Raw genomic sequence first — 12,615 nt, forward strand, 5'->3', positions numbered from 1 at the left:
ACCATGCACAGATAAACTACATCAATCTTATAATACCATAAAAAAAGTTAAGTTATAAAGTTCATATTATCAATCAACATGCGCCAATGCATAATCATGTCAACAAACAAGTATTCATTACTTTCAATGAGCTCATTGTTTCTGCCTTAAATTATTACATAATTTAAATTAATACAATTTTTGTATATGTACATTTCTGAAATACATAACTTACACAGTTACCTCTGATAACAGATCACTCTGAATTGTAACGTGGACGCATTTTCTGTAAAGCTGCTTTGAAACGATGTGTATTGTGAATAAACGTGAATTGAATATTAAAGATACATAAAGATTAAAAGTAAACGCACCACGCCCAGGAAGAACACCATGCAGGAGAGAGAGAAGCCGCTGGTGTAGCCGAGATACCCTGTGAGACGAGAACCGAGTGAGAAACACACACACACACACACTTCCCCACATCACAAACGGTCTGACACTTAAAACAGTCTTACCGAGGTTTTTCAGCATGGACAGCGGGAGAATGATGCCGATGGACACAAACAGCACCACGTAATTCCCGTTCAGGTACCATTCGCTGCACAATAACGGGTGTAATAAATCAGGGTTATTATCAATACGCTTTAATCTACACAGGTGAAACTCGAAAAATTAGAATATCGTGCAAAAGTTCATTTATTTCAGTAATTCAACTTAAAAGGTGAAACTAATATATTATATAGACGCATTACATGCAAAGTGAGATATTTCAAGCCTTTATTTATTATAATTTTGATGATTATGGCTTACAGCTTATGAAAACCTTTTCACAATATTCTAATTTTGAATTTGGGGTTTTCATAAGCTGTAAGCCATAATCATCACAATTATAACAAATAAAGGCTTGAAATATCTCACTTTGCATGTAATGAGTCTATATAATATATTAGTTTCACCTTTTAAGTTGAATTACTGAAATAAATGAACTTTTGCTCGATATTTTCGAGTTTCACCTGTACATGGTTCGTACAGATACTGTAAAATGTAATTCCAGGGCTTTCAAGAACTATTCACGCACTACTTCTTTGGTTTTCAAGGACTACAATCCGAGATCTCACCTATCAAACAATATCTTTATTATCTTTCAACTTCTAAAAAAGGGTAAATAGATCAATAAAAATAAACTAAATAAAACAAAATGGTACAAATAAAGTGCAGCACATGCAATGACTGAGGTATCTTTAACCATTGAAAGATACTATGACAAAGATATTGCCTTGTTCAAACTAATTTTTCTCTCTTATGAATGACCTGAATAATGAAAGCTGTATCATATACTGGAAATATGAGCAATTTCACGCTCATAGCCATTCGAAATGGCTCTATAAATATATATCAGATAGGCAGATAAGTTAAACACTAATTTTGCATATATTGTCTTTCAATAATTCATGCACTTTTCGAAGTACCTTTTCATAAATATGTCTGTTTTCAAGGGTTTTCCAGGACTTAAATTTCAAAAAGTCACTTCAAGTACTTTGTACGAACCCTGTATAAAGACACAAACACTCATTCAACATCACTGAGACTTACCCAGAGCTCTCCTCCAGCCCGAGGAACGCACGGATCACCTCTGGCAGCTCGTATTTGACTATGAACAGGTAGCTGGACATGGCTGAAGACAAACCAAACACATTCATGTAAGCCTTGATGTTGTTGTTTCTCTACTAGAACAGGTTTTCCTGCTTGAATGTTGATTATTCTCCTCATATCCTCCATTGTTGCGGCTCCTCTCTTCCCAGTCTGTCAGTAACGCTCTGTTTACTTCCTGTCTCTATGAAGCCCCTCCTTCTGAAAAGCACACTGTGCTCTGATTGGTCGGCTGGAGCAGTGTGTTGTGATTGGTCGAGTGCTTCAAGTGTGTTTGGGAAATGTCCCGCCCCTTCCCATAACCGCCCGTTTCAACCATAGACCTTAAAAAAATATGTTCGTAGTGTGTGTGAGTCACCCGTAGTGTTTCTAAGGAGCATTTTTGAAGCCCAAAGTGGGCGGAGCCGGCCGTCGCCATCTTAGCGTCACGTCACCTCAGCTAATCCGCCTCGCTGCGCATTTTCGTTTATCCGGGAGTGACGCACGGGCGTCACTCCCGGATAAACGAAAATGCGCAGCGAGGCGGATTAGCTGAGGTGACGTGACGCTAACAGACAGCTGACAAACGGCTAGTAGTGACATCAGCGGCAATCCACCTGTCACTCAAGTAGCCACGCCCTTAATTATGCAGAACTTTAAGGCTTAATATAATTTAAACGGATGAGTTATAAAAAAATTCACCCCCCTCACAGTCGTCATGAAGGGCAAAATTAGCTATATAGACCAAAACCACTTTTTGCACCAGACTGTAAACTATTTTTTTTCTGCTGTAAAGTTGGGCATTTTAACATGGAGGTCTATGGGATTGACTCTCTTTTGCAGCCGGTCTCTAGTGGCCAGTCGATGAACTGCAGTTTACGTCACTTCAGTGTTGGTTTCAAGAGAGAGAGGAAGGTTTCGGCTTGGTTTCAACACACTACTAACTAACTCAACCAGGCCCCGCCCCTTTATTCTGCGTATTAATTATTATAATGAGGAATATTGTGAAACTCAAGACTACAATGGAGGCGTTTCAGGGAGTTCAGAAACAGTGACACTGATATAGAGAATAACTCCCGCTGGAGGGACGTTTTCATGCTCAAACAGCAACAACACACACTAAAGAACGATTAAGACGGAAAACAGCACAATAGGTGCTCTTTAAAGATAACAACTTTACCTCCTATGTTCTGCAGAGTTATAGATCCAAATGCTGCCATTTTTCCCGGCCATCCAAACGCTCTTTCTCCGAGCTTCTCGTAGATCAGCGATCCTGCAGCCAGAGGATATTACCGCATCAACTGCATGTTTCATATGTAAACGTGTGTTTTTCAATCTCTCGACACACTCACCTCCTTCTTTGGCCGTCACGAGTAACAGGTGAACGGAGTACAGCGACAGGATAGCGATTCCCAGCAGGAGGATTCTGGGAAAACATCGAGAAAAGTCAGCACTCTTCCTGTAACCTTTACTAAAAATCATGAGTTAAAACTTGTGCAAGTCAGGCGATATATATCATCTTATATCGCCTGTTAAGGAACATGCTGCGACATTAACTGAGGTTTATTTTTGAAAGGTTTCTAAAAGCAGAGTGCACATATACATGTCTGACTGACCGCACACACAGCTAATGCTAACGAGCCCGTGCTAAAGGTCCTCTCAAAATAAGGTCAGTGGTCAAAAGAAAAACATGTTATCTATGGATGTTTTATTTTTGAATTGTTGTGCATTCCATTATCTTTTATTAATCTTTTATCAAACTGACCCTAACTGGTTTTAATGGTAATAAAAAAACGGAATATACTGCATTTAGTTTTGCGTTTATGAAAACACTATTTCTGAATGTTGAAAATATTTTTTAAATGTTTTAAAATGTGTTTTCTTGGTTATAAGAACGTTAAAGGAACATTAATAATTCTTCAAACATTATGAAACGTTACTTTTGAATGTTCTCTGAATGTTCTGAAACAAGTAGTAACATTTAAAAAAAATGTTAGACGAACATCAAACTACAACAATGTATATTGTTTTTGTGAATATTAATAAAGCAGGGTAACTTTGGTAACCAGCAGGGCTTTTGTGAAGTGTAGGTGCTGTAAAACTACTAGGCGTGTAACAATCCCCTCAATGTCACGATTCGATACATATCACGATACTGAAGTCACGATACAATATTATTGCGATACTCCAAGACATATGATAAAAGTTTAACAAAAAATTAAATTTGGTATTACATTGTGATTGTAAATGAATAGGCTTGGACTTGGTGCTGGTGACACCAGAATACAAACATTCATGATTCTGGAGCTTTTATGCTTGCACTCTTTCACTGACTAGATATATTTAAAATAATGTAGGCCACTTTTTACGGGTAACATAAGACATTCCCCCATTGCATTATTCAACATTATATATAGTAGTTTAATGTCGTACTGACACTAAAACTCTGTAAACTTGTTTTTCACACAGTAATTTTCACTTTGTGTGAACTATACACGATACATTTTGTTGCATTTTTGTATTGCGATATATTGTCACACCCCTAAAAACTACTGTCACATCTAATTCACGCACAGCTGGAGCTGTAGACACACTGAAAGATAGAGAGAGGGATCTTCAGATTGGGTTAATGGTGGTTGGGTCACACGACACCAGCCTCACCGAACAGAAATAACCGTCTGACATGAGCAGCAGAGAATGAAGAGAGATGCGGGTCGAGAGACACTCAGGTGACCGTTAGCGCTGAAGGTGTGTGTTCGACTTTCCTCAAGCTGTGGCGGGTCAGTGGGACAGCTGACTGCTGTCAGTCTCACACACACACACACACTTTAACCCCTCACTGAACAGCAGACGTGAGCCGTTGAGCTAAATATAGCCATATAGTTCATTTGCGATGCGTGCGGTGTAGCATGTCACAGACACCAGCTCTGGCCCTGAGAAACCCTGCTGTCCCGACACCGAGATCGCCAGAACATTCTTTGATAAGATCCTCTCAACGGGTTTCTGGAAGCACCACATTTGCTACAAACAAGGCCGTAGCACGTATTACTTTTGAAACCATCATAATAAGTAAATTTAGATAAGTAGATAAATAAGTACATAAACAATGGTTTCAAAAGTTTAAGTGTGGCCTTACTGTAAAAAAAAAATAATCACAAAAAGTGTGATATTATTGATATAATATATATATGTTATATATTAAAAACAACACTTTTAGTTGTTGTTTTGTATAATATTGTTTTGTTGTGTATAACACACATATATACACATACATATATATATATATTAGGGCTGTCAAATGATTAATCACATCCAAAATAAAAGTTATTTTTACATAATATATGTGGGTGCACTGTGTATAATTATTTTATATATATAAATACACACACATGCTTGTATATATTTAAGAAATATTTTCATGTATATACTGTATATAGATTTATATATAATTTATATTATATATAAATAATATTTTTTTCTTAAATATACATGCATGTGTGTGTATTTATATATATACAAAATAATTATACACAGTGCACCCACATATATTATGTAAAAAAAACTTTTATTTTGGATGTGATTAATCGTGATTAATCATTTGACAGCCCTAATATATATATATATATATATATATATATATATATATATATATATATATATATATATATATATATATATATATATATATATATATATATATATATATATATTAAATATATCCGGTATTTCCAGTTGTATGTACATCATTTTTGGGTGGGTATTTATATATATATATATATATATATTAAATATATCCAGTATTTCCAGTTGTATGTACATCATTTTTGGGTGGGTATTTGCATATATATATATATATATATATCTAGCGCCTACTTTATAACATCTACATTTTAGTGGTTGAAAGTTCCATCACCTAATTAATATTCAAGAGCCAATTTATTATTATCATTATTTAATATTCATGAGCAAAGCTGATAAATTCAACAACACGTCCCTCCCACTTCTCAGATGACAGGGCACAAACACTCACATGAACAGTACGATGCCGGTGTTGGCCATGGCGAAGGACAGTCCCAGAATCCCACTGCCCATGATGGCGTTACTGAGGTTAAAGACGGACATCCCAAACGACGCGTGACCCGGGTGCTGCGAAACAGAGGGAAAAGAGGGTTAATCAACAGCTCGAGAGACAGAATCAATATATGCTAATGTGTTTCAGAACTAGAATATTACATATTCTTCATGATATTCCTCATATTTCTTCTTCTTCATCATCCCGTTGGTGAGAAACTTCTGACTCTCTGCGTCCTCTTCATCCAGAAACTGGCTGTAATCGGCAACACAAACACGTTACGTCAAGACAACATTATATAGGATCTCATTTCAGAATCAGTATCAGCTTTTATTGCCAAGTACAACATGTACAAGGAACTTGTCCTGGTGCACAGGTGCATAAAAAATAAATTAAAACAAGGGATAAAAATATTAATAAAAATAGACTTTAACTGTACATTAAACTGTAGTATTTCTTTACTGTTACATGATGAATCAGTGCACGAGTTTGTCCACATACTGTCATCATTTCCCATCAGACTGTGTGTCACAACGTTCTACATCTGGACATCAAACAGCGTCAGGGTTAAACACACACAACGGCGACTCTGACCTGTTGATAGTGGCTTTCTCTGAATCGATGGGCTCTGTGTCTCGATCATCCACACTGCTCTCGTCGTCCGCCTCAGTGTTCACGTTCTTCAGCTCCATGCGGTCCATGTCTACAGCCGTGAGGAACGATTCGTCTCCGGGAAAAGAGCTGGAAACACAACCGGGGAAGTTTGGTTAGAGCTGGAATCTACAGCAAGCTGGCGAAAATGTTCATTTTGAGCTAACGTTCCCATTAAGTTATTTTAAGTCCCTGTAAAGGCAATTCAATTTTTTTTTTTAGAAATGTTAGAAATGTATTGCTAAAACACATTACAACGACTGTGAACTGTGAAGTACTGAATTGTGGAGTTAGACCGTTAAACAGTTTTTCAACGTTGCTGTGTTCAGGATTTTTGGGCGGGGCTAAAACGGTAGCTCCACCCCTCCTGTAGATGATGCACTGGAGCCACTGAGGCTGGCCCCGCCCCTAACAATGAGCACATTCGCATCAGTTCGCCTCTCAATCGCGTTACTACAGCCTACAGTTTGCAAGCTAGCTTTGCCTTTGTCACGGAAATGAGTATTCCCTGGATGCGATCACTTACAAAACAGATCCGTGTCCTTATTTAAATTTCCGAAAAACGATCCTATCAAGAAGAGATGGATTAATATTGTGAAGAGCCACCTTGATGGAGAGCTGAGGATCACCGCCAACACCCGCCTCTGTAGTGATCATTTTACACGGGATAGTTATATAAACTTTCGTCGGAGACAACTGGGATTCACTGATTACTGGTACTGTTACTGGTGAATGGGCCGAACTGACTATCTCCCGTCCCGAAAGCAGTTTCACCTGATATCAGCGTCGACAGCTTTCCCGCGAGTGGGCGTGGTTTCAGCACAGCTGTGGACACGCCCCCAGTGGGCACGCCCCCCCCCCAGTGGACACGCCCCCAGTGGACACCCCCCCAGTGGACACACCCCCAGCGTTTGAGAGCAGAGAATAATGCTAATTTTTTCAAGGTTTTGATAGCTTATTTTATTTACTTGGCGGCTTTTTTATCATTCAAATTTGTCTGGGTGGCTAATAACACATTTTTCTGTGGCGTGACAAACTCAGAACACGTACTTTTTTAATGTTTTCTGAACATGTTCTGTTGGTTATGTGAACGCTCTATCTTATCATTCCTCAAACATAATGGGAACGTTACTTTTTACTATTTAATGTTCTCTGAACGTTCAAAAACAAGCAGTAACACTTAAAAAATGTTAAACAAAAAACGTTCAGAAAAAACGTTCCATGTATAAATGTTTTAGTGCTAACGTTTTGAGAACATTATTAAAGACCAGATAACTTAAAGTAACTGGAAGAACGTTTGTTCATAACTTTGAGAGAGCCTTTCCAGAACGTTCCCTGTTAACCGGGAAGAAGCTCTACACATCATTCCCTTTAGTCTTTATGACTTTTTTAAATCATAAAGAATTAGTAAATGTTCCTAAACTCCTTAGTTTATGACAAGTGACCATGAACTGATCCTGCTAAACAAGTCAATATAACAACATTCAGAGCCAAATGTATTGATTTAATCCCTGAACTTGAGATAAATCCATCCTGGTGTTTTCTTCCCAACAGTTTAAAGGTTGGTTGGATTTAAATGTATCGCCACATCAGCTTCACAGACTGATTCAACAAACATCAATCATAAAAAAAGACTAAAAATTATGTATATCAACTCAATTGAAGATACTTTAAGAGTATTTTGAGACAAATTGAGTCCATCATACAAAATAAGTCCTTTAAAGTTTGTCCTGATAAAAACTGGACAGCCAAAAAACACATTTGTGATTTTCATGCAAAACATCTTCCAAAAAGCCCAAATAAACCCATGCATTTGGGCCATTTTGCATTTTTATGGACACAATAGTGGATATTGATAAGACGGTAGTACAGGTACAATAATCCTGGAAACCGCAGTACACAAATTGGCCTGTTGACGGGTTTGAACCTACAGTTTTTAGATATTTATCACTGCGATCGCACACGTCACTGTGGCCCGATTCAGGATTTATTCCCTGTTGAGAGTTGCTGTAGTTCTCAGTGTTTTGCTCCAGGTCCACATAAAGGGTGTGTTTGTTCAATGTTTGGGTTGAGGACTCATGTATCTGTGCGTCTGATCCGCTCCATGACGCATGAACTCTGGAATCAGACGCGTTTAGCGCCGTTTCAGCACACACCTGTTATTAGCGCACAACACTCACTGGCCTCAGGTCAGCTATTTCCAGCCCATGTTAGGCACAATCCGTTCTGAAAACCATTTCCAATGAGACGGAGAGCATTGCATAAGACAAGTTCATAAGCCAAAACACAGCCAAAACCATTCTTGAACCCAATTACCCACAACCCCACCAACACAAAGCCCTCATTGATATATTCATAAATGTGGCCAGAGAGACTGAGAACTATAGACTCATGGAAAGCTGAAAATATTCCACAGGTCTCATTCTGGCCCACAGGACTGGGAAGCTTCTCTTGCACACAGATGTGGTACGTTACTGTGTTACTAATGCATATAGACAGTGGCTTACTGCTTTTATAAAACACTGGCAACAGCAAAAATCAGAATAAACACTTCTCCAATGTAATGTACTTTCTTTAATCCAACTATGAATGTGCAAATGTTCTTCCAGTAACGTTAATAGACGTTTGTTCAAAGTTATCTGGTCTTTATTAACGTTCTCAAAACACTAGCACAAAAAAAGTTATTCATACATCGCTTATGGGACGTTTTTTTTCTGAAACATTGTAGTTGCACTTTCGTATAAGAAATTGTATGTTTCTACTTGTTTCAGAACTTCCGATAAAGTTTGAAGAACGATACATTGGAATGTTCTTTAATGTTCTTTTACTTTTCAGAAAAAACATTTTCATAACTTAATGGGAACGTTATATGTTTGTTAGCTGTGGTTGTTTATCTGTATTTTACAACAACGCATCTCATCCAATCAGAAATTAGAGTCTGAACTATCCGTTTTATAGTTTTAGTTTCACTGTTTTGAGTTTCATAACGTGAAGCTGTTTAATTCATTTCATATAAATAATCTGATACTTTGTATCCATCGAGTTCAAAATAAGAACAATCGTTTAAATTAATGGGTTATAAATAATAGGGATTGCCAGATGATTATATTCATATTTCCCTCATTTATGTGTAAAAGATATTGCTAAATGAATAAACAGTAATGTAAATAACATTCCCGTATATTAAAATGACTCATACCATGATAGAAGTTTTTGGTTAAGCATTTAAACTAAGCATTTACATACATTTTATGTGACTTCAGCTGTCAAGACATCAAGAATAACAAACTTCAGCCTCGAAAAACCAGACTAACCAGTAAAAAAAAGGTTGACTCAACCAACATACCCAGCAAGACACTAACTAATGCAACCACTCCTTAAACAGATCTGACATTCTCATAACACACGACTTTACTCGCAGCTCTCGACACAATAAAACACTTTTAGATTTACGACCAGAAGCAGAACTAGAAAAACAGTAGACGGCGCACTTCAATTGTTCGTCCTTGACAGCAAATAAAAGAAAAGGAGAACAAATGGAAACCTCAAATGTTTCTCCTGTAATCTCACGCCTCTCCTCGCCTTCAGAAGCATTTGGAAATAACAACGAAATAAACTAAACCATTTAAACCAGTCTGTTAACATGCAGTCCAAGTGAAACCTGTGAGGAGTGGCTTTAAACCGCTTTGTTCACTGGAGTAGAAAATACCATTTCATTTCGACACTTAATTCAACGACTTAAATTGAATTAACTGCAGTTATAACATTTACTCTAAAACTGTTTCTACGACAATTTGTTTTTCAGTGTCAACAAGCCGTTCTGGTGAATTTCTCCAGCAGCTGGAGTTGACCTGAGCGCTTTACGACACGAGAAACACTCGCTCTTCAAAGAGAATGTCTGTGTTTGTGCTTCAACCAGCCGGCTGGATCTGACACAGACCACACACACACACACACACACACACACACACACAAAACTCCAGCAATGAGCAACCAAATGCAAAAACTCACACTTTTAACAGATCTCCTCTAGCTTTAACCCAGGTTATTATCTATTAATGGTGGTCTGGTTACTCACAATGAGAGCCGGTGGGACGCAGGACACTTGATGTGCTCACAGAACAGGGATGAGCTTCGTTTTAGGAGGTGAGGTGAGTGGCAGCTTTAAAGAGCATTGGGAGGGCCTGACTCGGCCAATCAGGACGCTCCGATTCTCAAGCGCTCCGCGTGAAGCTCCGCCTCCCCCCACTCCCCTCCACCTGCGTCACTGAAGGGCACACGGGGTTCGAGATAAGCGGCAGACGCGTTGCATCAACTTCTGTTTGCACTGGGGCAAGAATCTGGGGTCGCTCGCCCTCGCGGACGCAGACATTGAAAAATCTCGCTCTCGAACGCCAAACCAGCAGCCGCCAATCTGCATTCGCTACTGATGCCATGTGCAAACACACACACACACACCCAGAGATGAACAGTGATGCCATGTGCTAACACACACACACACACACACACACACACACAAACCCAGAGAGGAACAGTAATGCCATGTGCAAACACACACACACACACACACACACACAAACCCAGAGATGAACAGTGATCCCATGTGCTAACACACACACACACACAAACCCAGAGAGGAACAGTGATGCCATGTGCAAACACACACACACACACACACACAAACCCAGAGAGGAACAGTGATGCCATGTGCAAACACACACACACACACACACAAACCCAGAGATGAACAGTGATGCCATGTGCAAACACACACACACACACACACAAACCCAGAGATGAACAGTGATGCCATGTGCAAACACACACACACACACACACACACACACACACACACACACACACAAACCCAGAGATGAACAGTGATGCCATGTGCAAACACACACACACACACACACACACACACACACACACACACACACACACACACACACACACACACACACACACACACACACACACACACACACACACAAACCCAGAGATGAACAGTGATGCCATGTGCAAACACACACACACACACACACACAAACCCAGAGATGAACAGTGATGCCATGTGCAAACACACACACACACAAACCCAGAGATGAACAGTGATGCCATGTGCAAACACACACACACACACACACACACACACACAAACCCAGAGATGAACAGTGATGCCATGTGCAAACACACACACACACACACACACACACACAAACCCAGAGATGAACAGTGATGCCATGTGCAAACACACACACACACACACACAAACTCAGAGATGAACAGTGATGCCATGTGCAAACACACACACACACACAAACCCAGAGATGAACAGTGATGCCATGTGCAAACACACACACACACACACACACACACACACACACCCAGAGATGAACAGTGATGCCATGTGCAAACACACACACACACACACACACACACACACACACACACACACACACACACACACACACACACACACACACACAAACTCAGAGATGAACAGTGATGCCATGTGCAAACACACACACACACACACACACACACACTTACACACACACACACACACACACACACACACACACACACACACACACACACACACACAACCCCAGAGATGAACAGTGATGCCATGTGAAAACACACACACACACACAAAAACCCAGAGATGAACAGTGATGCCATGTGCAAACACACACACACACACACACACACACACAAACCCAGAGATGAACAGTGATGCCATGTGCAAACACACACACACACACACACACACACACACACAAACCCAGAGATGAACAGTGATGCCATGTGCAAACACACACACACACACACACACAAAAACCCAGAGATGAACACTGATGCCATGTGCAAACACACACACAAACCCAGAGATGAACAGTGATGCAATGTGCAAACACAAACACACACACACACACACACACACAAACCCAGAGATGAACTGAAACTACATTCAACTCCGATCAGAAATTCTGAAGCCACAACCAGACCACCTATTGGCCAATTACCAAATCCACTTGACAGATTAAAAGATGTGCAATTATTGGTGAATTTTGTAAATATTGTGTAAAACATAAAAAAAATGTGTAATGTAGTTCTAGATATATCAGATACTAACACACTATATATCTCTAGATATCAATATAGGCCATTGAAAAAATCCATTAGTGCCAATTGAAATACTGAAAACTAACATACATCCAGGTTGTAAAGATTACTGGAGTCCGTTTTACAAGAAAACACCATTTCAGTTTGTCTACCAC

General features: G+C 39.3%; 1 protein-coding gene across 1 annotated transcript in view; it reads right to left on the reverse strand.

Annotated features, from left to right (window-relative positions):
- slc38a4 (solute carrier family 38 member 4) overlaps positions 1-10,533 on the reverse strand; it is a 24,513-nt gene extending 13,980 nt beyond the window's left edge. Inside the window, exons 1-9 of the mRNA XM_056245375.1 lie at positions 10,410-10,533; positions 6,275-6,421; positions 5,842-5,935; positions 5,639-5,754; positions 2,961-3,034; positions 2,789-2,881; positions 1,573-1,654; positions 495-577; positions 351-409 (exon numbers count right to left, since the gene is read on the reverse strand). Of these exons, the coding sequence (XP_056101350.1) occupies positions 351-409; positions 495-577; positions 1,573-1,654; positions 2,789-2,881; positions 2,961-3,034; positions 5,639-5,754; positions 5,842-5,935; positions 6,275-6,381 (708 nt within the window). The 5' untranslated portion in view covers positions 6,382-6,421; positions 10,410-10,533. The remainder of the gene's footprint in view (positions 1-350; positions 410-494; positions 578-1,572; positions 1,655-2,788; positions 2,882-2,960; positions 3,035-5,638; positions 5,755-5,841; positions 5,936-6,274; positions 6,422-10,409) is intronic.
- Positions 10,534-12,615: the final 2,082 nt, after the last annotated feature.

The sequence above is a fragment of the Rhinichthys klamathensis genome, unplaced genomic scaffold (assembly GCF_029890125.1).
Source record: "Rhinichthys klamathensis goyatoka isolate OS25496 unplaced genomic scaffold, OSU_Roscu_1.1 h1tg000029l_1, whole genome shotgun sequence".
In the NCBI taxonomy this organism is placed as follows: domain Eukaryota; kingdom Metazoa; phylum Chordata; class Actinopteri; order Cypriniformes; family Leuciscidae; genus Rhinichthys; species Rhinichthys klamathensis.